The sequence below is a fragment of the Prunus mume genome, linkage group LG7, assembly GCF_029339155.1.
Source record: "Prunus mume cultivar Tortuosa linkage group LG7, ASM2933915v1, whole genome shotgun sequence".
Lineage (NCBI taxonomy): Eukaryota > Viridiplantae > Streptophyta > Magnoliopsida > Rosales > Rosaceae > Prunus > Prunus mume.
This window is the reverse complement of record NC_142704.1, coordinates 1,780,234-1,801,747: the sequence shown is the minus strand read 5'-3', so window position 1 is coordinate 1,801,747 and position 21,514 is coordinate 1,780,234. Positions and strand designations below refer to the sequence as shown.

Here is a 21,514-nt window from a genome sequence, read left to right as displayed (position 1 = left end):
GATAAAAGTCCCCAAAGAGGCAGACTTGGTTGCTTGTTGCTCGTGCGCTCCTTTTTTTCTCCCTTCGACGTCAAAATGACGCGTCGTTCTACTAATGAGTTTTATTTATTTTTATTTTTATTTTAACTTGGCCAAAACGCAGCGTCATTTTGGCTCAGGTTTTTTTTTTTTTAAAAAGGGCAGCCCGACACTCTCCTCTCCCAAATCAGTTTTAGTTCATTTTTTTCAATTGCCAAACCCTATATCCTCAAACCCCAAATCATATTGAACCAACCTTCAACTTCTTCAATCAATCCAATCCAACCACACCATTCGGCAGCGGCTGGCAGCGGCGATATCCTCATAGTGGTGGCAACAACAAAGCAAAAAAATCAGCCCCAAATTCAATTTGATTTCAAAGGTGGATTTTTCATTGTCCCTCAAATTTGAAAGTATGTTATCCTAATTTCTAATCTCTTTATGCTTTAACAAATTAATAAATATTCTTATATGTTTGATATTCTCTTGATTAGTTATTTTGTTGAGTTTTTATTTTGGTTAGTTAATTTGAATAAATTAGGGTTATTTTTTATATATTTAGATTGTATATGCTTTAGTTAGATTATATCTTGGTATATTGGATTAGTTTTTGTGTTTGTTAATTACTGAAGATTCTTGTATATTTTTGTTTTATTGGTTGTGATTTTATTTTGGTTGTTTGAATAAATTAGGGATTTTTTAAAATAGATTTTATTTATATTTGTTAGTTAGATTGTATGCTTTGTTGATTATTTATACCCAAACAGGTTATGGAACGATATTTTAAGAGAAAGTTTTCATCAACTACCTCTAGTTCGGATAATGTGGGTAGTTCAAGTGTAAGAGATGTGGGTATTTCAAGAGATGTGGTGGGTAGTTCAAGTGTAAGAGATGTGGGTATTTCAAGAGATGTGGTGGGTAGTTCTAAAGAAAGTGAGTTGCAAGATGTATTGGCTAATCTTCCTGCAGACCCTGGACTTCGACCTCAAATGTTGGATTATGATCCTAACATTCGAGACGAAGTTCGAAGAGCATATCTACAAAAGGGTCCATGTCAACCTAAGGATCATACATTTCCACAAACCGATCTTTCAGGGTATGATCGAACGTTTTAATGTCAAGTGGTTTGATGAGTTTGACTGGTTGGAGTACAGTATTAGTAAAGATGCTGCATTTTGCCTTTATTGTTATCTTTTCAAATCCAATTTCAAAATTGGTCAAGGTTGTAGTGATGTCTTCACCGAGGTGGGTTTTAGAAATTGGAAGAAGAAAGATAAAATTAGGCAGCATGTTGGAGGTGTTGGTAGTGTTCATAATCAATCTAGACAATATTGTGTGGATCTTATGAATCAGAAGCAACACATCCAAACAGTTTTGATAAAGCAATCAGACCAAGCTCGCATTGATTATCGTATTTGCTTGACAGCTTCTCTTGATTGTGTGAGATTTTTGTTGAAGCAAGGTCTTCCTTTTCGTGGCAATGATGAGAGTGACACTTCAAACAACAAGGGGAATTATGTAGAACTCTTACAATTTCTTGCTGATAATGATGAGAAAGTTAAGGCTGTTGTGTTGGAAAATGCTCTAGGAAACCTCAAGCTAATAGCTCCAACAATTCAAAAAGATCTTATGAATGCTTGTGCAACTAAAACTATTAAGAAAATCATTAAGGATATGGATGGTGCCTTCTTCTCCTTATTAGTTGATGAATCACGTGATATATCAGTTAAAGAACAAATGACGGTGGTGTTTCGTTATGTGGACAAAAGTGGGTATGTAATTAAAAGGTTTGTGGGCATTCAACATGTTAGCGACACGACATCAAACTCACTAAAAGAGGCTATTGACACATTATTTTCAAGAGAAGAATTGAGCATTTCCATGCTAAGGAGACAAGGATATGATGGAGCTAGTAATATGAAGGGTGAGTTCAATGGTCTTAAAACACAAATTTTGAGAGAAAATCCTTATGCCTATTATATTCATTGTTTTGCACATCAACTTCAATTAGCTCTTGTGGCCGTGGCTAAGGGAAACGCTGATGTTGCCATTTTCTTCACATCTTGCAATAGCTTGGTTAATATTGTTGGAGCATTGTGTAGGCGACGTGACATGCTTAGAGATCAACTACAAAAGGATATTACATAAGCTCTTGAAAATGATGATCTTCCAACAGGGCGAGGCTTAAATCAAGAAACTTATCTCAAGCGTGCCGGTGATACACGTTGGAACTCACACTATGGTACGTTACTTAGTATCATTTCCATGTTCAAAACTGTGGTGAAAGTGCTTAAATTGATTATTGAGGATGGCTCCACTAATAATATAAGTGAAGCAAATAGGTCTTTGAGGGAAATACAATCTTTTGAGTTTGTATTTCACCTATTTTTTATGAGATCTTTATTGGGAGCCACAAATGATTTGTCACAAGCATTACAAAGAAAAGACCAAGATATTGGGAATGCAATGTGTTTAGTCAAAGATTGCAAGGACACACTACAAGATATGAGAGATAATGGATTTGAAGCCTTGCTTGATCAAGTATTTTCCTTTTGTGGCAAACATAATATTGAGGTTCCAAGCATGGATGATGCATATGTAGCTTAGTGGAGATCACATCGCAGAGCTCCTAGAATAACACAAATCCATCATTATCGTGTGGATATCTTCATTCAAACCATTGAGTGGCAACTTGCATAATTAAATCATCGCTTTAGTGAGGTAAATACTGAGTTGCTTCTTTGTTTGTCATGTTTGAGTCCGAATGATTCATTCATAGCTTTTGACAAACAAAAGCTTCTTCATTTTGCTGAATTTTATCCTCAAGAATTTACTCCTCGAGACCTCTTGGCACTTGAAGATCAACTTGGGATTTATATTCATCATATGCGTACGAGAAGAGAATTTTCTCAATTGAAAGGGATTGGTGCCCTTGCAAGAAAAATGGTGGAGAAAGGGTTGCATAGAACATTTAATTATGTCTATTTGCTTCTGACACTATCCTTAACTTTACCAGTTGCAACTGCTTCAGTGGAGAGAGCATTTTCTGCTATGAATGTTATCAAGGGTCCACTTCGCAACCGAATGGGAGATCAATGGTTGAGTGATAGCTTACTTGTTTATATTGAGAAAGATGTGTTTGTTTGTATTGATAATGAAACTATAATGGAATGTTTTCAGAACATGAAAACTTGTCGTGGACAATTGTAATGTGAGTTTTTCTATTAATTATGAATTATAAATTATCGTTTCATTTTTATGGGTTTATTTTTGTATGTAAATTTTTTACCCTTTTAGACGTTGACCCCTGCAAGGAAAATTCCTGGATCCGTCCCTGCATGCTAGTAAGGAAATATCCAGCTACAAAAGAGGTAAAATGAAATGCAATAATCAACAATAAAATGGTTAGTCCAAAAGGAGACATAACAGACTCAATGTTAACGGCAAGTGGTGCTCCAACACAGCAAGCTGTAACTAATACAGATAACAGAGGCAAAAATGGCCAAATAGCATCACATATTTGGGGAAAGAACCTGAAGGTGAAATTACATAAGACAAGTCAGAATCTCTACAAGTGAACATTGGGCTAAAAGAATGTTATTGAGAGCTGGTGTACCACTGGTTCAACAACAACCCTGCAGCAACCACTGGCAGACCCAGAAATGTTTTAGTGGAGGTGCAATATTGACTAAGTATGAAAAATGGATTTTTTGGAATAATCATTTTCTCAAGATAATTTTTGGCGGCTTTTATTCCTTACACATCAAATAAGAAAACTTGATTTTATGGGATTTTAGTATGAAGTATATATTGACTTAATGAGCCATTATTTTTAGACTAAATCGTATTTTGCACTAAAACTGATTTTTCATATTTTGATTTGGTGGGAATTTAATTTTCTAGTATTTTTATTTGAATACAAATGGGGGGTACTTTCTTATTTGCATTGTAAACTTAAGTAAATATCTTTGTCCTTTACTTTCATAAATGAAAGTAAAAGGACAAAGACATTTACTTAAATGTTGGAAATGAAAATAAGGTAATTTGTACACCAGTTGAGCAAAGAGGCAATTTGAAGCACCTTACAATGGTTTTTCCGGCTAAGAGAGGCTGCACCTCCTTGACCTTAATAGGTCCGCCTCTAGCAACTAGTGTAACTACTATCTGCAGAAAAAAAAAACCCAAAGCTTCCCAAGCTGACCATGCGCTGCTATGGCGCCATGACCGACACTTTTCTTTATTCAAGTTTACTTGTTTCACACTTAAAAAAATTCAAAAATCGAAAGTAAATGAGGATATAGTGAATTTTTGTTTTTTTATGGTCATTATATGAAACAAAATAAATGAAAAGGTGAAGTTTGAATACAAAAAAATAAAAAAATAAAAAATAGTCATTTCATAAAATTTTCTTTTTGATGAGTAAGAGTAAAGATTGACGTTAGAATCAATTATTGTAAGTAAATTGAAAGTTGTAACACTCTTAGGAAGAAAAGAAAAAAATTATACCATTAAACATACTAATGATTGAATTTTCTAGATGTAAGCAAATAAAAGCATTTGGAGACATTTATGGTACTAATAATTTTGATGGAAGTAGGTGAGAACTATCCTTGTCAATTACCAAATATCTCTCTCCCAAAAAAATAAACAAAAGCCAAATAATAAAGATGGCAACTACATCTAGGATCATTAGATGAGAATATGAGTGCAAATAGACACCAGATTAAAAGTTGAACTAAACATGTAGAGCAATGAACAGGTGATAAACTTGAGACCTAACAGAAGCACATTTCCTTGCTGGAACACAAAAACATATTAGCCGTGCCATTTGCCATGTGGTGGATTTGATTTGGTGGAAGAACAGGGGTGCAGAAAATAAAATTTTCCCAAGTTCAACATTTTAGCACTACTGGTCAATAAAAATAGTAACGTCTGCAAAATATTAAGGAAAAAAAAAACTTGAACTAAATAAAGGAAACCTAATATCCAATTAATCCTTGATGTGAGTATAATTCCCAGCCTCTTGGGATGGCATATATACTTAACCCTAAATCCTGACATTTTCCTCAATCCAAAGAGACGATTTGTTGGCAAAAGTTTCAGTCCAGATCGGCAGTGCCAACAAAGGTCTGGTAGTCTATAAGATACTGCAATATCGACACAAGGAAACTAACTATGAATGAGAGAAAATTTTGATTAATAAATACACAAAGGCATCATCAAGGCAAGACTAGGAGCAATCAGTTGTAAGTAAGATAGCTTTGCTTTTTGTATACTATTTTTACTTGGTTGCGTAGGTGCAAAAATGTTTCAGTTTTGTACAGGAAGATTGGGGAATATTTCCAATATTTGTCCACATTTTAGAGGTTTTGCAGCATCTCGGGATATCCTCACTTGGTTCCTTTGGAAAAATAACCAACATGGAGTACTCTATCAATGCACGTGAAGGCGAAGACTTATTGCCTCCTAATGAGTATCGCGGCTCATTAGCGAGCGAGCTTGTCTCAATTCACGTTGTAGCTAGTTGGGAATTGGCAAACGCGTGACATATATTTTCAGTAATGTGCAATTCAAAATATGTTCTCGAACCAAAGCGATTACATAAAGTTGATAGTGGACAAATATTAGGTCTATTGAACGGTCAACACTACAAGTGAACACCAATATCTGTCCACTGTCCATCTTTATGTATAACCTTTATTCAAGAACATATTTTGAATTGCATATTATTGAAAAAAAGATGCCACGCGTTTGCTAAGTGCCAACTAGCTACAACATGAATTGAGATAAGCTCGCTTGCTAATAAGCAGCGATACTTATTAGGGGGCAATAAGTCTTCACTTTCACGTGCATTGATAGAGTACTCCATATTTTTTGTTGTTCCAAAGGAACCAGCAAAGATATCCCGAGATATTGCAAAACCTCTAAAATATGGGTGAATATTGAAAATATTCCCCAAACTTCTTGTACAAAATCGGAACATTTTTGCACACACACAACCAAGTGAAGAATAGAATACAAAAAGCAAAGCCGTCATAATGACACAATTGATGATGAACATGCTATTCAAGGGACCACTTTTTAGTCTTGAACCCCGGGAAAAAAAGTGGTTGGAGAGGCCTGAAAAACCAACAAACTGTCAGGCCTCCTAGGTTTATCTAGCTCAACCTCTCAAAACTTAAAATTGATCAAAAAAATACTTATAGCAATAGCTCAACCTTTAAAATAAAAAGTCATTTCGAAACCGGAGGATGTTACATAATGACTTTGCTTTTTGTATACTATTTTTTACTTGGTTGTGTAGGTGCAAAACTGTTCCGGTTTTGTACGGAAAATTAGGGAATATTTCCAATATTCGTCCACATTTTAGAGGTTTTGCAGCATCTCGGGATATCCTCGCGGGTTCCTTTGGAACAACAAAGAACATGGAGTACTCCATCAATGCATATGAAGGCAAAGACTTATGGACCCCTAATGAGTATCGCGGCTTATTAGTGAGCGAGCAACCAATATCTGTCCACTGTCAACTTTATGTATGAGCTTTGGCTCAAGAACATATTTTGAATTGCACACTACTGAAAATAGACGACATGCGTTTGCTAATTGCTAACTAGCTGCAACATGAATTGAGACGAGCTTGCTCGCTCGCTAATAAGCTGCGATACTTATTAGGGGGCAATATGTCTTCTTCTTCACGTGCATTGATGGATTACTCCACATTGTTTATTGTTCCAAAGGAACCAGCGAGGATATCCCGAGATGCTGCAAAACCTCTAAAATGTGGACAAATATTGGAAATATTCCTCAATCTTCTCGTACATAACCGGAACATTTTTGCACCTACACAATCAAGTAAAGAATAGTATACAAAAACGTTTCGGTTCTGTATGGGAAGATAGGGGAATATTTTCAATATTAGAGGTTTTGTAGCATCTCGGGATATCCTCGCTGGTTCCTTTGGAACAATAAACAACGTGGAGTACTCCATCAATGCACGTGAAGGCGAAGACTTATTGCCTCCTAATGAGTATCGCAGCTTATTAGCGGATGAGCCTATCTCAATTCACGTTGTAGGTAGTGGGCAAACGCGTGGCTTCTATTATCAGCAGTGTGCAATTCTAAATATGTTTTTGAACCAAAACTCATATATAAAGTGGACAGATATTGGTGTTAACTCATAGTGTTGATTGTTCATTAGGATAGTGGTGGGATGATAATGGTCCCTTGATGGATTCCCTAAGATTTATAATTCCTCAGCTAAGAGTCATTTACAGGTGAGAGTGTTACTAAATATTTTTTCTAAATAGTTGTTTTTTATATCCTTATTTTGTTTTTGTGTGTTTTTCAGAGATATTTTTGCAGCTTTGCTGTATGTGGTGGATTGTACAGGAAGGGGTCATGGTAATGTAACCCTTCATTTTATCAAAATGATTTATGGGAACGCTTTTGTGTCATGTCCTTTGGCTGATTGGATGGGCACGAGTGTAGGAACACCAAAAGAATTTGAAGAGATGACCTATTTCATCTAAGGCCTTGAGTTTACTAACCACAGGTATTTACTACTTATATATAGCTTATTTCTACTATTAATTTTGTTGAGTAGTGTTATGGTTATTTTTTAAAATTTTGCAATACATTAAGCTTTTTAATTGGGTACCACCCAATTTTAAGAACTTAGGAAGGTAAAATCAAGTTGTGGTTGTTGCTCGCAAGACTGATTCTTGAGTTCAAGGGGAAAGAAAGAAAAGAAGAATCTAGCTATATTTAGTTATGTGCTGACTGGGACGAAGAGTATCATAGCGTTAACCCTTCCAGATTGGGTTACAAAATTGTCATGTTGTTGTTCCTTATTTGGCAACCGCAAACATAAATATCCTATTGATCTCCTAATATTGGGCTGAAATGTTGCGGAGCACAACATTAAGGTAAGATTATGAGTTTATATTGTTTTGTTTGCTATATTTTTGGATAAAATATAAATGTTCTTGTGTTCGGGCTAAAGGAGAATTGAGATTTATCATATACTTATCTAAATCATGAGGAGCATACCTATCCATGGTCCTTGCTCTTGCAAGTAAGCACTATTCTTCAAAATTTGTCAAAAAGTGGTGCGACATATCATGGAAACCATATATTGGTTCTATTGAACAAAAAAAAATATGGAGTACTCTATCAATGTTCGTGAAGGCGAAGAACTATTGCTCCCTAATGAGTATCGCGGCTTATTAGCAAGCAAGCCTGTCTCAATTCACGTTGTAGCTAGTTAGCACTTGGCAAACGCGTGGCGTCTTTTTTCAGTAGTATGCAATTCAAAATATGTACTTGAAACAAAGGTTATACATAAAGATGACAGTGGACAGAAGCCTATTCCTTTCTAAAACTGTATGGTATGATGATGATGGTGGATTACTTAAACGAAAGGGTCCCACAAGCAAGTAGTCTTTTCGGGTAGTTGGTGTTCACTTGTAGTGTTGATTGTTCAATAGAACCAATATATGGTTTCCATGATATGTCGCACCACCTTTTGACAAATTTTGAAGAATAGCGCTTACTTGTAAGAGCAAGGACCATGGATAGGTATGCTCCCCATGATTTAGATAAGCATATGATAAATCTCAATTCTCCTTTAGCCCGAAACACAAGAGCATTTATATTTTATCCAACAAATATAGCAAACAAAACAATATAAAGTCATAATCTTACCTTAATGTTGTGCTCCGTAACATTTCAGCCCAATATTAGGAGATCAATCAGATATTTATATTTGCAGTTGCCAAATAAGGAACAACAACATGACAATTTTGTAACCCAATCTGGAGGGTTAATGCTATGATACTCTTCGTCCCAGTCAGCACATAACAAAATATAGCTAGATTCTTCTTTTCTCACTTTCTCCCTTGAACTCAAGAATTAGTCTTGCGAGCAACAATCACAACTTGATTTTACCTTCCTAAGTTCTTAAAATTGGGTGGTACCCAATTAAAAAGCTTAATGTATTGCAAAATTTTAAAAAATAACCATAACACTACTCAACAAAATTAATAGTAGAAATAAACTATATATAAGTAGTAAATACCTGTGGTTAGTAAACTCAAGGCCTTAGATGAAATAGGTCACCTCTTCAAATTCTTTTGGTGTCTCTATACTCGTGCCCATCCAATCAGCCAAAGGACACAACACAAAAGCGTTCCCATAAATCATTTTGATAGAATGAAGGGTTACGTTACCATGACACCTTCCTGAAGGATCCACCACATGCAGCAAAGCTGCAGAAATATCTCTGAAAAACACACAAAAACAAAATAAGAATATAAAAAATAACTATTTAGAAAAAATATTTAGCAACACTCTCACCTGTAAATGACTCTTAGCTGAGGAATTATAAATCCTAGGGAATCCACCAAGGGACCATTATCATCCCACCACTATCCTAATGAACAATCAACACTATGAGTTAACATATCTGTCTACTTTAATATGACATATTTTGAATTGCACACTGCTGATAATAGAGCCACGCATTTGCCCACTACCTACAACGTGAATTGAGATAGGCTCATCCGCTAAAAAGCTGCGATACTCATTAGGAGGCAATAAGTCTTTGCCTTCACGTGCATTGATGGAGTACTCCATATTGTTTATTGTTCCAAAGGAACCAGCGAGGATATCCCGAGATGCTGCAAAACCTCTAATATTGAAAATATTTCCTATCTTCCCATACAGAACCGAAACGTTTTTGTATACTATTCTTTACTTGGTTGTGTAGGTGCAAAAATGTTCCGGTTATGTACGAGAAGATTTGGGAATATTTCCAATATTCGTCCACATTTTAGAGGTTTTGCAGCATATCGGGATATCCTCGCTGGTTCCTTTGGAACAATAAACAACGTGGAGTAATCCATCAATGCACATGAAGACGAAGACTTATTGCCCCCTAATAAGTATCGCAGCTTATTAGCGAGTGAGCGAGCTTGTCTCAATTCATGTTGTAGCTAGTTAGCAATTGGCAAACGCATGTCGTCTATTTTCAGTAGTGTGCAATTCAAAATATGTTCTTGAACCAAAGCTCATACATAAAGTTGACAGTGGACAGATATTGGTTGCTCGCTTGCTAATAAGCCGCGATACTCATTATGGGGTAATAATTCTTTGCCTTCATGTGCATTGATGGAGTACTCCATATTTTTTGTTGTTCCAAAGGAACCAGCGAGGATATCCCGAGATATTGCAAAACCTCTAAAATATGGACGAATATTGGAAATATTACCCAATCTTCTTGTACAAAACCGGAACATTTTTGCACCCACACAACTAAGTAGAGACATAGAATACAAAAAGCAAAGTCATCATAATGACACAATTGATGATTAACATACTATTCAAGGGACCACTTTTTTGTCTCGGACCCTAGGAAAAAAAGTGGCCAAAGTGGCCTGAAAAACCAACGAACCGTCGACCTCCTAGGTTTAACTAGCTCAACCTCTCAAAACTTAAAATCGATCAAATAATACTTATAGCAATAGCTCAACCTCTAAAATAAAAGTCATTTCGAACCAAAGGATGTTACATGATGACTTTGCTTTTTGTATACTATTTTTTACTTGGTTGTGTAGGTGCAAAAATATTCTGGTTTTATATGAGAAGATTGGGGAATATTTCCGATATTTGTCCAGATTTTAGAGGTTTTGCAGCATCTCGAGATATCCTTGTTGGTTCCTTTGGAACAAAAAAAAAGGAGTACTCTATCAATGCACTTGAAGGCAAAGACTTATTGCTCCCTAATGAGTATTGCAGCTTATTAGCGAGCAAGCCTGTCTCAATTCACGTTGCAGTCAGTTAGCAATTGGAAAACGGGTGGCGTCTACTTTCAATAGTGTGCAATTCAAAATATGTTCTTGAACCAAAGCTTATACATAAAGTTGATAGTGGACAGATATTGGTTCTATTGAATAGTCAACACTATGAGTGAACACCAATATCTGTCCACTGTCATCTTTATGTGTAACCTTTGGTTCAAGAACATATTTTGAATTGCACATTATTGAAAAAAGACGCCACACGTTTGCCAAGTGCCAACTAGCTACAACATGAATTGAGACAAGCTCGCTCACTCGCTAATAAGCATCGATACTCATTAGGGGCAATAAGTCTTTGCCTTCATGCACATTGATGGAGTACTCCATGTTGTTTATTGTTCCAAAGGAACCAAAGAGGATATCCCGAGATGTTGCAAAACCTATAAAATATGGATGAATATTGAAAATATTCCCCAATCCTCCCGTACAGAATCGGAACATTTTTGCACATACACAACCAAGTAAATAATAGTATACAAAAATATTTCGGTTCTGTATGGGAAGATAGGGGAATATTTTCAATATTCGTCCACATTTTGGAGTTTTTGCAGCATCTCGGAATATCTTCCCTGGTTCCTTTGGAATAATAAACAACGTGGAGTACTCCATCAATGCACGTGAAAGCAAATAAATATTGCCCCCTAATGAGTATTACTGCTTATTAGCGAGCGAGCGAGCAAGCTTGTCTCAATTCACGTTGTAGCTAGTTGGCACTTGGCAAACGTGTGACATCTTTTTTCAATAATGTGCAATTCAAAATAGGTTCTTGAACAAAAGCTTCTAATTACTACTCAGATGAATGTTTTGACCCCTTCTTCTTCTGGTAGCTAGCATTTTTATTGGAATTACCCTAATTAAAGTTGGACCGCATGGGTTTTGTAATGCAACTTTATCTTCATAGGCCCATTCAGTTTTTCTTTTCCCTGCAGGCCTATTCGTTAATTTCTTGCTAATTCCAACAAATTAAGAGCACTAGTCTTGTCTTTGAAAAAAAAAAAAAACTAGCCTTGAATTTAAGTCTGATTTGCATTTTTCCCGGAACACCTTTAGCAGACAATGAATTATTTAGTTAAGAAGTGTGTGCTTATGCAACAACAAATAAACACGAATATTTTAGGAGGGATAAGTTATAAGCTATTGATATTCTATCATTTTGTTGGGATTATATGAGATATGTATTTTTTCTGAGTAATCCATCTTCTACCTTCAATTTGATATAAATTTTTTTTTTTTTTTAAAAAAACATGCTTTAAATATAGGGAGTTAACTTATCTTAATCTCCAGTCCCGTTCTCCTGGTCACCAACGGTCTAAGGAATCTGTGGTCACCCACCTTGGATCAAATCTAAGGGTGGAGAAAAAAACTGATTTAAAAATTCATATTATATTATTTTTACTTAAATAAAACAAGTTTTTGTGGAAACAAAACACGTTCTAAACTATTGCATAGCCGCCTCCGACTCCATGGAGGTCGACGCCTCTATAACCTTCAGTCCCTCCTCATGGTCCTCTTTAGCTTTTCCAACTCCGACGTTGCGAATTCTTCCGATTTAATTTTTCATCTCTTATGGATTGACAAAGACTGAAGATTTTGGGAAAACTTAAATCTGGGGATTTTTGAATTCTTTGGTTTCTACCATTGTTTTTCATTTTCTTTTTGGTATATTGTTGAGAAGTTGATATTGGTTGGTTGATGATTCAATGGTGTAATGGTATGTTTGGAGGCAGGCAGTGGCTAGTATCTTGGAGAACATGTTTTGTTCAGTCAACAACAAAAAAAGATAGAACCTGTTTTGTTTGTTTTTTTATTTTATTTTTACACAAAATTTGTTTTGTTTAATTGAAAATAATTTAAACTAAAGTTATATGGATTTTTAAATCAAATTTTTTTCGCCTTTAGATTAAATCCAAAAGTGGGTGACCACAAATACCTTAGACCCCTAGTGACCAAGAGAACATGACTGTATTTTGATAACTTATAATGAAATGTAATGCCATCATTATTCTCACACTAAATGCTCATTCGATATGATGCAATTCATATATGTTAATCATAATTTCCAGTTTGGTATAAAACACAATAATAAACGATAAAGAAAATTCTTACATCAAGATAGCATTTTATAACTTGAAAGTCATGCACATGTGATGTGATGATTACTTGAAACTTTTCTGATTTGAAAGTAAGTCATTTTTTTTTTTATCCCTACTCATTTTTGTTTCTCCTCACTACTACAAAACTGCTCTAAAGGCACACTTCAAAAAGCACGGAAGAAGGATTCTCTTATGTTGAATGGTGTTGGATCCCTCGTGGAGCAAATCGTGATGCCCATTTGACTACAACGATAGGTTTAAGGGTGGCGTTTCCGCAAGGATGGGATAACTAGCCACCTCCGTCCTTGGTGTGAGTACTGGTTTCAGATGGACTTCCTAGTCCCCCGTAAGTGTAATAGTTTGGTTTTTTTTTTCATGGGGCAAATCTATGGTTTCTAGACTCTACGAGTTTAGCCTTTTTCCCTGAGTTATCTTTTCTTAGTTTAGTGGCTTCTTGTACTCCTATTTTGCTCTTAATTGAAAGGCTCTTTGTCAAAAATAATAATAATAATAATAATAATAATAATCTCATTTAGCACAAAAAATACTTAAAGAAGTCTTTTACACAAAATACACAATAAATGTGTGTTTAAGAACAAATTTATTTGCGCCTATTGATATTTGGGCACGACCTTTGTGTCCAATGCAAATATCAACTTTCATCTCACTGTCAATGGGAGGTACATAGGACACGAAAAATTTTTGTGCCTTCAAGTTTTATATAATTTTAAAAATAATAATTTATTCTATTTATTAACTCTTCGTTTTAGGGAGAAAAAAAAATTATCTTCTCCTCCTTTTGCCTTTGTTGAGGCCCAAAAAATCCACGGTTCGGCCCAATGTGATACCTTATTGAGAAGAAATCCGATTTGGGCAGGCAAAAGTTTGTCATATGCACTTGTACACATGTCACGCCAAGCAAATAAGCAACACGCCATGCTACAAGCTTAAGTGGGCCCAAGCCAAGCGAATACCTGAGGCTTGCTGAGTAGATTGTAGTATGGATGATTACGAGTTTTCATGAGGCTCATTAATGAGCCGAGAAATGGAAGTTTTGGGCTGCTTGGGAGCCCCGAAACTCAAGCCCATTTCTGGAGCCCAAATATGTGGGTAAGTATAAATGAGAGAAAATAGCCCATTACCTTAGAAAAGATAGCCCATCACTTTGGGAAGTTGGCCCATCCCTTTAGTGAACTAGCCAATTACCTTAAAGAATGACCCAAGTGACCAACAAAATATCTGAAAATCTCCAGCACATGGCTGGAGACAAAACCATGACAAAAGCCAAAAGTCACTCACATCTGCAGGCTCCAACACATGGGAGGAAACAAGTTTCAAGCAAAAACATCCAAAAACCAAGGAATACTTGAGCAAAACACCCTTCAAACTAGTGTACATACCCATTTCTTTCCCTCATTAGACCTAGTTTTGAAAGAATGGAGAAAAGAAGGAAGAAAGATGGCTGAAAATAGAAGTTCTCCACTGGGATAACTATGGGAAAGGGCCTTGAGCACCCAAAAATCCCTAATTTTGTGCAAATGGGAAGAGTGGATTTCACAAAAATAGGATGATTGAAGGGATGAGGGGAGAAAGGAAGGGAAAGACTTGGCCAAATTGGATAGAAACCATTAGGGTTTCTTGGAAAATGATAGCTTCCAGCGCCTATAAAAAGAGGCATTTCCTACCCATCATCACAACACACATATGGAGAGCAAGCTTTATCTCTCACTCTGAAACTCTGCAATTTCATGCTCAGTTCATCTTCCTCCTCCTTAGTTTTCCCTCTTGGCAGGCTGTTCTAACACTTGACAAAGCATCTCTATCAAGCTGCTGAAAAAACACCCATTGCCTTCATCTCTCTCCTCAATGAATGCTCTTAGAATCCCTTCCCTCATGCCTTAAAAACTCTGTTTCTCATAGGAAATCGCACCCATTTCTTTCTCTCTCTCATGCTAAACTCATGAATGCTCAGCTCCCATGCCATAAGCTTCTCATGCCAAGCCAAGAATTTATCTGTAGGCTGTTGTTATTTTTGTTGGTGAAGGTAACCAATGTGTTTCCTAAGGCATCTCTGTCATTTCGAAGCATTCTTGGGGCTTGATCTTCGAACTCAGGCTCAATGGGCAATTTCATCCATTTTTGCTATTTACGGCAACCCCTACAGCCTTCCCCCTTACTCCTCCTCCACCCTTTGTTTTCCCCAAGATCATAACTCTTATCTCTAGAAACCCAAAATAAATCTCCTTTATTCTCCTCCCCCTCGATTTTACCGATGTCTCCCTTCTCTCCCCATCTCTCATCCTTCCCACCGTCCCCCCTAACCACAGCATTCCCACTGTGAAAAGCACTTGGAGTAGCTAAATAATAGGACCAAGAATAAGAAAATTCAACGAGATCGATCATATGGAGACAACGATTCCAATAATCCCATGAACAACTATAAATTGAAAGAGGTGATATCTTAAATTTGATTCATTCTCTCTCTCTCTCTCTCTCTCTCTCTCTCTGTAGGTGTTGCTCTAAATTCTTATGGATGGTCGAATACATTCTTTGTGAAATGAACGAAAATGAAAAGTTTGCGTTTTGTAGGACAAGCCTAACAAGTTTATAGTTGTTCATTGTTCCAATTGTAAGACAAAGTGATTTTTCTTCGACTGTATTGAAAGATGGTAAGTAAGAAGATGTTTACAGTTTTAATTTCAGTGAGCTAATTGTGTATTTGCATAATTTTCATTTATACGCAATTCTTAAATCTAATTATGTATTTATTCGTGAGTTTGGTTGAAAATTTTAATTTAATTTAGTGAGCTCATTGTGTTTTGCTTTACTTGAAAGAGAGAGAAAGTGGCGATGGTGGGGAAAGAGGAGGAAGTGGCAGTGGTGCAGAGAGAGAGAGAGAGAGAGAGTGAGAAAGAGGCGAAGTGACGCTGATTTGGATGATGGAGGGATGTAAAAGATGGTGGCGGTTGGCAACCCTAATTTTTTTTTCAAAAAAATATGTACATTGGGCACAGATGAATGGTTTGTGTGTATGTACAAAAGTCAAAAAAAAAAAGCAATTGATGGTTTCAAGTATATGTCCATATACGTGCCCAAAAGTATTGAGTTTAAGTCTCGAAAAAGTAAAATCGTGGCCTATGAACAATGGAAACTCCTATAAAGGAAACTGACTATTTTAAAGTAGCGGTATTGTGACCATTAGTATAATGCATAAATAATTGTGCCTTTTTGCATTAAAGAGCATGAATAATTATGCTTCTTTGCATTAAAGAGCACAAATAACAATTGTGCTCAAAACCAAATATTTTAGTAGTGCCTCTGTTTTTTTTTCTTTTCAACAAAAACAATCATGATTTTCTATTTCATGCATCCGAATGGACGATGAGGGAGTTGCATGATGTTGAATAAGAAACTTCAATTTGTATGAAAAGATAATATTCATGGGTTGGGTGGCCCTAACTAGAATTTCAAAATGAGCTACAATTAAGATATACTTGCAAAATTTAAGATATATCTTAATGTCTGCTAATTGTTGTTAATTAGCAGTATTATACAGAAATTTGGTTTGTGTTTCCACAGTGAAATTTGCTTCAAAAGTTTCAAGGACTACCAGTGCTTCACTATCTTAATGATGGATGATTTAATTTGTTACATATGTTTATGATAGTTGATTATCCATCAATTAAGATAACAGAACAGCCCATGCAAATATATACAAAATGTGATCCAAACAACCTAGTTTATTACATTTTTGCTTCATCAGTCACAACACTACCCAATTTACTAGAACTTGAGCCCTACAAGCATGCATACAACAGAATCAAACGGCTACTTATCGATCATTCAATCCTTATTCCCCGAACCTCCAGGCTTTCCAGCTCCTTGGGCCTCTTGTAGTTCTTCAGTAGCAGAGAGCAGCAAACAACACTGACAGAAGAAGCTGCCATTGCAGCTCCAGCTATCCATGGTGGTAAACGATATCCTGTAGATGGAAAAAGGGCCCCTGCAGCTATTGGAATGCCAAGAACATTATAACCCAAAGCCCAGATGTAGTTCAAGCGAATACGAGAGAAGGTTTTCCTGGAAAGGTCAATGGCAGTTATCACATCCTCCAAATTGCTCTTCATGAGAACAATGTCAGCTGCCTCAATTGCAATGTCTGTTCCTGCACCAATTGCCATTCCTACATCTGCTGCCACAAGTGCTGGTGAGTCATTGATGCCATCTCCCACCATCGCCACGGTGTAACCTGAAGCCTGTGGACAAGAAAATTGAAATGAAATAAACAAACTCAGGACTTAGAGTTAGGCTCTATGACTAGTTAAGGTGTTAACATGGAAATGGTAGAGTTAGATGTCTGAAGGATGTCATGGAGCAAAACTCAAAATCGTTGGAGCAAGTCAAGAAATTCCTCTTGTAAGTTATAACAATTTAGTAAAATGTACCTGCAATTCCTTTACTTTCTCTGCTTTCTGCTCGGGTTTGGCTTCTGCTATAACGGTTTCAATTCCAACTTCCTTGGCAATAGAATTTGCAGTTCCCCAATTGTCACCTGTAACCATTATGCTTCTCACTTTCATAGACTTGAGTATGGAAATAACTTCTTGAGCACCGGGTTTCAGTGGATCAGATATGGCCAGAACTCCAGCCACTTCTCCATCTATAGATATTAAAATCCCAGTTTGAGCCAGTCCTTCAGCTTCTGCAAGTAACTCTTCTGCATCAACTGGAATTGCAATGTTGTTATCCACCATCAAGCTTTTGTTCCCAACAATTATTTCCTTGTTTTGAACAATGGCCTTCACCCCATGGCCAGTAATGCAGACAAAGTTGCGCGCTTCTGGCCACGAAGGATTCTCTTCATCTTCTCTGAACTTTTTGGCATACTCAACGATGGCCTTGGCCAAAGGGTGCTCACTGTTCACCTTATATTTATGAATCATTCAGAACACCAATGTTTTAAATGAATGTTGATAATAATGAACATATAAATAATTCTTCATGAATTTTTAAATAAATGAAAGATAGGTGTTTCACATTTTAAAGCCTACCTCAGTCCGCAGCAACAAGTTCATAGAAATCGCTAAGCACCATATTTTTCAGGAGTCTTGTGTTAACAACCACTGGCTTCCCAATTGTGAGAGTCCCTGTCTTGTCGAACACAATGCAGTTCACCTACAACATCATCAATCAGCTCTATAAGATGTATACAAATCTGAAAATTCTGCGAGACAGCATCTAAGGGTTATCTGAGAGAAAAATTGTTGAAACTGTTGAAGAACAAAATGAAACTATGCTATGCATAGACCTCCTTTATCAGTCTCTATCTTTTTGGAAATGCAACATCAAAATTGCTGAAGATGCATAATAAACACTCTTGCATGTCTCAATGCAGCAAACTTCCATATTTGCATCTCATAGAAAGTATCAAACTGCACGAAGGATTTTGATTTCTAACCTTATGTGCACTTTCTAATGCTTGTCCTCCTTTAATCAATACACCTTGGGATGCACCCACTCCAGTTCCAACCATGACGGCAGTTGGAGTAGCTAGGCCTAAAGCACAAGGGCATGCTATAACCATGACAGAGATTCCAAACTGGAGAGCAAGCTGGAAGCTATCCATGGAAGACGGTATCCAAGATTCTGGGTAGCCATGGAATTTTCCAGCCAAAAACCATGAAAGCCAGGTCAAGAATGAAAGCATGATCACCTGCAAATTAAAAACCACTTCTTAAAAAGACCCTCCAATATCCCTTCAATTAAACCAAACAAAACAAAACCATAAAGAAACTGTAAGCAATTGTATTATAACACTTACCAGTGGCACAAAGTATTTGGAAATGCGGTCGGCAAACTTCTGCACAGGAGCTTTGGCCATCTGAGCTGACTCAACAAGCCGCACAATTTGGGAAAGAGAACTTTCTGATCCAACCCTTGTTGCCCTGATATGCAACACACCATTCTCATTCAAAGTACCTCCAATGACTGTATCACCCTTTCTTTTTGCCACCGGCCTTGCTTCTCCCGTTATCATACTCTCATTCACATGGCTTTGCCCCCAAGTCACATAACCATCCGAAGCTACTTTCGCTCCAGGAATAATTTTAATGACATCATTCTTTTGTATCAACCTACTATCAATTTCTTCTTCATTTATGACATTTCCTTCTCCATCTAGTGTTAACAAAGTTGCTGTTTCTGGTGCCAAGTCCATCAGTTTGGCAATGGCATCAGATGTCTTCCCCTTAGCTAACACCTCTAGGTACTTCCCTAAGAGAATGAATGAAATAAGCATGGCACTAGTCTCAAAGAAATCAGTACCCTTAAAATTTGGAGAGGTAGCAGCTCTCAGCACAGAGTAGACTGAATAAAAATAGGCTGCATTTGTTCCCAAGGCAATTAACACGTCCATATTAGCCGAACCATGGCGCAATGATTTGTATGCCCCAGTATAGAACCTCCGGCCTATGATGAATTGCACTGGAGTGGACAGGATCCACCTCAAAAGTGCCCCAATTTCGAGCATATTCACGATTTTGGTTTCTAGGCCATGCTTAATTCCAGGAATGTACATGAAGACCATGGAGGTTAAAAACACTGGAATAGTAAAAACCAAACTCCACAGGAAGAATCTATAATACTGCTTAATTTCCTCCTTTCTATGAGTATCTCTTCCTGCTCCACCTCCAGGGAAAATATTTGCCTTGAAACGCCTGGAACCAGTTGTTTCAATCACATTGATGAAATTTCTTGGCCCTGTCATATCTGATTTGTAAGAAAGAGAGATTTTCTTGATTTCAGAATCAAATTCTATAGCTTGCACACCAGGGAGTGCTTGAAGAGACTGTTCAAGTATTCTCATTGAATGATCAGTCCGTACACCATCAACCTTAAGCTCTATCCTGCTCATGTCTTCCCCTGTAGTAAGAAGTATGCCTTCGAATCCGGTGTCTTCAATGGTTGTTAGCAAATGATTGTAGCTCACAATCTTAGGATCATAGTGAACATCTGCTTCTTCAGTTGCTAATGCAACTTGAGCTTTTTGTACACCATGAACTGCCTGCAAAGCTGATTCAACAGTGGTGGAGCAAGAAGTGCAAGTCATTCCCTTTATCCGAATTCTGCATACCAAAGTGGACCTCTCATTTCCCTCATCATTAATCAATGTGGCTTGAAACCCAACATCTTCAATCGTCTCGCGAATCGTCTCCTCCTATAAGATGTGAGGCAACAGCTATAAATAAAAGGCCATGTACCATGCATAATCTTCTGCATAAACATAATCCAACTTCCCCTGCTAAAATCTTGTAAAAAAATGACTCTACACAAGTGATAACTAGCTGAACTAATTAAAGTGTCTCCAAGATCACCTTCTATTCAAAAACTTGATCAAATATAGTATATGAGAAATGAAAACACATAGAAGCTACTGTTTGTACTAAAGTAAATCAAGTTTATCCTTTTGTAGCCATTACTGATGGATACATATAGAAAATTGTTTTCTCATAATCGCAACATCCTCCGCCATTCTGTTCAGCTTTATCTGGGAACAAATTCTGTGACATGTTATATGGCTAAACAAATTAAAATTATACTCCATAACAAGCTAATTGTTTCTTTTAAAAGGTTAATTTGTTGTTAATAGAAGAACATAATGGAAGTTCAGCGTGAGAGAAAAACGTTTGTAATAAGACAAAGTCTTTCTCATAGGCGCCAAAGACACAACAGCAGTTTCTGACTCAGGGTGCAAATCAGTTCTGTATTAGCTAAAAATGGTCTGCTCAGCTCAAATGTTTGAGCTGGCTGGTGAAACTATTGTGAGGAGGAGTCATGTATGCTATCAATTTGATTTGGTTAACATATATACATATTTGACACAGCTTATATTTTAATAAGTTGTTTTTCAGGTTTTACTTGGTGTGGAAGGGAAGTCTTCTTTTTTTTTTAAATATTAAGGAAACCTGATCTTTGGAAAACTCTACAAATACCCTAAGTCAAAGATTAGGACAATGATTAAGACTCTTTGTCAGTGGAGGCCGTGAATTGAGAGGTTGTTAGAGAAAGCAAGATGCTCTAATATTATATGTTTGTTTATTGATACTTACTTGACCAAACTAACAATTCGTTTTAAGGTTTTAATTATATCAGAAAGAGAATTAAATGAACACTTGAAAACCACCTCAATAGCTTAAATCATAAACAGAATATATGAACTCTTTATTGCTGACAGATTATTATAAGCGTAACAGGTTATGAACTGTTTTGCACCAACTCCTTATTGGATTAATTCCACAAGGGCACTCGTAAGTGGTTAAGAACAGTTAATCCTGTGTTTGAATCTTCCCTTCCCCTTATTTAGAAAAATAATGGATTAATTCCATATCGATTTCGATCTCATATCCATGGACATAGAAAATCTTGTTAAAACAACTGAATTTTCTCCAGAGATTGACTTAAAAACACCCAACTTTGCATCAACCCAGTTCTAAAATTAACAGGAAAATTTGTGTGTGTGAACATGGGCAGAAGCAAATTGTGTACAAT

At 36.6% G+C, this 21,514-nt stretch overlaps 2 protein-coding genes and 1 pseudogene across 2 annotated transcripts; 1 reads left to right on the top strand and 2 right to left on the bottom strand.

Moving 5' to 3' along the window:
* The first annotated feature begins 788 nt into the window (after window positions 1–788).
* On the top strand, window positions 789–3,228 carry LOC148915195 (uncharacterized; annotated as a pseudogene).
* Window positions 3,229–16,649: 13,421 nt separating this feature from the next.
* On the bottom strand, window positions 16,650–17,892 carry LOC148915194 (putative copper-transporting ATPase HMA5). Its single transcript, XM_089041795.1, has 2 exons — window positions 17,413–17,892; window positions 16,650–17,223 (listed from the first exon to the last, which is right to left on the bottom strand). The coding sequence occupies exons 1-2, from the start codon at window positions 17,719–17,721 to the stop codon at window positions 16,807–16,809; spliced, it is 726 nt and encodes a 241-aa protein (XP_088897921.1). The 5' UTR covers window positions 17,722–17,892; the 3' UTR covers window positions 16,650–16,806.
* A 96-nt stretch (window positions 17,893–17,988) lies between these two features.
* LOC148915193 (putative copper-transporting ATPase HMA5) lies at window positions 17,989–20,202 on the bottom strand. The gene is made up of 3 exons (XM_089041794.1): window positions 18,789–20,202; window positions 18,426–18,680; window positions 17,989–18,142 (listed from the first exon to the last, which is right to left on the bottom strand). The coding sequence occupies exons 1-3, from the start codon at window positions 20,073–20,075 to the stop codon at window positions 18,020–18,022; spliced, it is 1,665 nt and encodes a 554-aa protein (XP_088897920.1). The 5' UTR covers window positions 20,076–20,202; the 3' UTR covers window positions 17,989–18,019.
* Between the last annotated feature and the right edge of the window lie 1,312 nt (window positions 20,203–21,514).

Excerpts from the sequence above, each read along its gene's own strand:
- LOC148915194 (XM_089041795.1), bottom strand. The coding sequence starts at position 17,721 with ATGGTGGATAACAACATTGCAATTCCAGTTGATGCAGAAGAGTTACTT. Across the intron at positions 17,224-17,412 it reads AGAAAGTAAAGGAATTGCAG|GCTTCAGGTTACACCGTGGC; the intron begins GTACATTTTACT and ends TCTTGTCCACAG.
- LOC148915193 (XM_089041794.1), bottom strand. The coding sequence starts at position 20,075 with ATGACTTGCACTTCTTGCTCCACCACTGTTGAATCAGCTTTGCAGGCA. Across the intron at positions 18,681-18,788 it reads CCAAATACTTTGTGCCACTG|GTGATCATGCTTTCATTCTT; the intron begins GTAAGTGTTATA and ends TTTAATTTGCAG. Across the intron at positions 18,143-18,425 it reads CATTAGAAAGTGCACATAAG|GTGAACTGCATTGTGTTCGA; the intron begins GTTAGAAATCAA and ends ATGATGTTGTAG.